Source organism: Loxodonta africana, chromosome X, assembly GCF_030014295.1.
Source record: "Loxodonta africana isolate mLoxAfr1 chromosome X, mLoxAfr1.hap2, whole genome shotgun sequence".
NCBI lineage: Eukaryota > Metazoa > Chordata > Mammalia > Proboscidea > Elephantidae > Loxodonta > Loxodonta africana.
The window spans coordinates 60,462,620-60,465,673 of NC_087369.1; the positions used below are offsets into that span (position 1 = coordinate 60,462,620).

At 48.1% G+C, this 3,054-nt stretch overlaps 1 protein-coding gene across 1 annotated transcript; it reads right to left on the reverse strand.

Moving 5' to 3' along the window:
• Window positions 1–567: 567 nt before the first annotated feature.
• On the reverse strand, window positions 568–1,628 carry LOC100661873 (diphosphoinositol polyphosphate phosphohydrolase 3-beta). Its single transcript, XM_003422444.4, has one exon. It carries the CDS (start codon window positions 1,441–1,443, stop codon window positions 949–951), a length of 495 nt encoding a protein of 164 aa, XP_003422492.3. The 5' UTR covers window positions 1,444–1,628; the 3' UTR covers window positions 568–948.
• Between the last annotated feature and the right edge of the window lie 1,426 nt (window positions 1,629–3,054).

The window sequence follows — 3,054 nt, forward strand, 5'->3', positions numbered from 1 at the left end:
CACTAAATTAAAATACAGGAAATAAACTTCTTTGAAAAACTCATTTTTATTGAGAGGACCACGATTCTTTCAGGGTATTGAGAAAAGGGCAATGGGGGAGTTGGAAGTTAAGCATGCTAAATCAAACTCCATGAACAGAACTTTCAGGAAAACATGTATCCACTAGGATGTGTTTGGCTAACTATGACTTACTGAGTAACAGTTTGTTAAACTACACTTGAACAATATGAGAAATGGCCATTCCAAGTCAGCAGTGATGAAATCACCAATTGTGAATTTTTTTGAAAATCAAATGATGTACATAGGAGCAACCTACAAAATTTCTGAAAAAAGGGATATTAGATCACATTTCTCAAGATATAATTATTGTTGAGTGCAGAAAGAGCACAAACCTAAATTTTCAGTTTTTTTTTTTAATACAAAACCGAGCTTTTAAACCAATTCCCACCACAGAACAGCTGGCCAACAGGGCTAATACTGTAAATGAGAAATCTATTTAGGGTAAAAAAAAAAAAAAAATTAGGGTAGAAAAAAAAAAGATGCCCACATAATCAAGCTGATGGGACTTTAAAGGCCTCTACTACAAAAAAAAACAAGACATGGTGCTAAAAATGCTCATGCACAATCGCACACATACATGTGGAAAAAAAAAGCACATACACACACCCAAGGGATGGGTGAGCAATTAAGGCACCTTAAAAAAAAAAAAAACTCACGTAGCTTCAGCTTACCAAGAAGGGATTTTCAAAGCATCTGAAGAATGTGCAAATAGTCTGAAAACCCTGCCTGGCAAATGAGACAGTTTGCAAGCATGGTTCAGATGTTTGCCAACGAAACAAAAGAAGCCTCCCTCCTCCCCGTGAGGCCACACATGGCATCAGAGGTGCTCCAGGCATCATTATTTTCAGGTAGGTGGAAAATCAGAAGTCTGTGCAGGAGCAGTACATACTAGGCATCGCTATCTGGCAGGAAAGGGGCCAAGGAGCTTCCACTGGTTGGAGAACCGCCCAGCTTGAGTTTTTCCAGATACTCGGCATGTACTGGTTTGTGGCACTGGAGAACCTTGATGGCATCTTCGATTTTGAACCACTCTCGCTTCCTCCCAATGCTGATCGAATCTTCCCAATCCTCCAGGATCTCAGTGACCGTCAGTACATACACATACGTTCTGTGTTTGCGATCTTGGTTCTGTTCGAATACGCCCAGGAGCCGGCCTAACTTCCCCTTGACTCCCGCCTCTTCGTACACCTCTCGCACTGCCGCACCGCCGGGCTCCTCCTCGGGCTCCATGCCCCCGCCCGGCACGATCCAGCGGTCTGGATACCGACTGCTACTCACTAACAGCACTTCGTCCTCCTGCTCGCTCCGGAAGCACAGGCATGCCGCCCGCTTTTTGAACCCCTCCGGGTCGTAGGTCCGCGTCTGGTTCGGCTTACACTTCATCCTGCAGCGGCTGCTCGGGTCGCCGACGCGGGGCCCAGCAGCCACCGCCGCAGCCAACCTGCCGAAGTGCTGGGAAGAGAAAGGGCCGAGGCGAGGGGAGGGGGCACAGAGGCGTCTAGCGGGCAAGTCAGGGAGGCCGAGGGAAAGATGAGGCGGGGGTGGGGGCGGGGACCCGAAGCTAGTGGGTCCAGCGTGGGCTAAACGCAGATCACCATAGCCCAGATGCCTGAGTGGAGGGCGGCGCCGGCATCCGAGCCGCCGTCGCTGCCGCCTCCACCCGGGCGTTCGCAACCCTACACAGAGCCTACTCGCGTCTTTCGGCCGCGTCTCCCTCGCCTCCTTCCACCTTCCGCCACCCCAGGATGAGGTTGAGGTGAGGCACATTCACGTGCGCGTCCACGTTCCTATTCGCGTGCGCGTTCGAGGACTAGGAACAGGGGCGGAGGCGGGGGCGGGGCGGGAGCGAGGCCGGGGGTGGGGGGGGTCTTCGGGCTCCCGCAGCGCGCGACGCCTCAGACCCACTGCGCAGGCGCTCCGCACCTTGGGGTAGGAATCTCCGTTACGCCAAGTTAGATTCATCTCTTCGTGACTTTGGCCCAGTTTCTTTCCACGTGTGCCTTTCAGCTAAACGTGGCTGTGGAGCGGCCAGACCCTTCCCTTCACCCTCCCGGCCAGGTTGAACAAAACACAGGCAACGTCATTTTGGACAAAACAGCATCAAGACCATCATCTTTACCACCCAAATTTGTAGGAAGGCCTAGGTTTTGTTAGAATGGTAAACAGTATTTTGGGCAAAAAATTACCTAATCTTTCGTGAGTTGCATTATGCAGTTTTTTTTCTCAGTGGGTTCTTAACCTTGCCAGACATCTTGGCAAAGCCCGTAACTTAACAGTTTTCTTAAACCTCCACTTAAATCTTTCCTGACTTCTGTTCCATGGTAAACTCTCCTACTTGTTTCAGCTCCTTCCACTTTGATTGATATACACCTAACCAGGGATGGATTACCCAATAAACAGAGATGTGGTAAAACCCATGTGAAATTGTGCGCTACAGATTAGTAAGTAAACACAATTAAGCCAGTGCTTGCCATGCTTACTGGTTAATCGGTCCCTGCACCTAACAACTGGAGAACCACTGGAAGTAGTGTATTACTAAATCCCAAGAATCTCCACCTTCCACATGCTCCACCCTTTTCTGTCTTTCACATTGATGAGCTCTGATTGGAGTTTTGGAAAATATGACTGGAAATCCCTTCATATTTGACATTTGACTTTAAAAATCTCGAGACATGGAATTCTGGCAAGGGCACTTGGTGCTCTCCGTTTGGTCATCATGTCCTCTTGACCAAGAAGTGACACCCCCACAGCCAAAAATTTAACAGCTTAAAGCCTTCCCTCTCCTTTTTATTTCTTCTTTTTTCCCTGCTCTAAGTATAGCCTTATAGAGGACTATGATGCCCCTAATTTTTGTCATGTTGCAAGTTAGGTATCCTTGTCTCTTTCTTCCTGACATACTGTTGACATAAGCCAAGCAGGGTCATGAAAACTTCCTTTTTCAACGAAATAATCCCTTCATCAAAGGGAAACTGAGCCTAGAATGGAAATAGAAAT

Coding starts and splice junctions, on each gene's coding strand:
- LOC100661873 (XM_003422444.4), bottom strand. CDS start 1,443: ATGAAGTGTAAGCCGAACCAGACGCGGACCTACGACCCGGAGGGGTTC.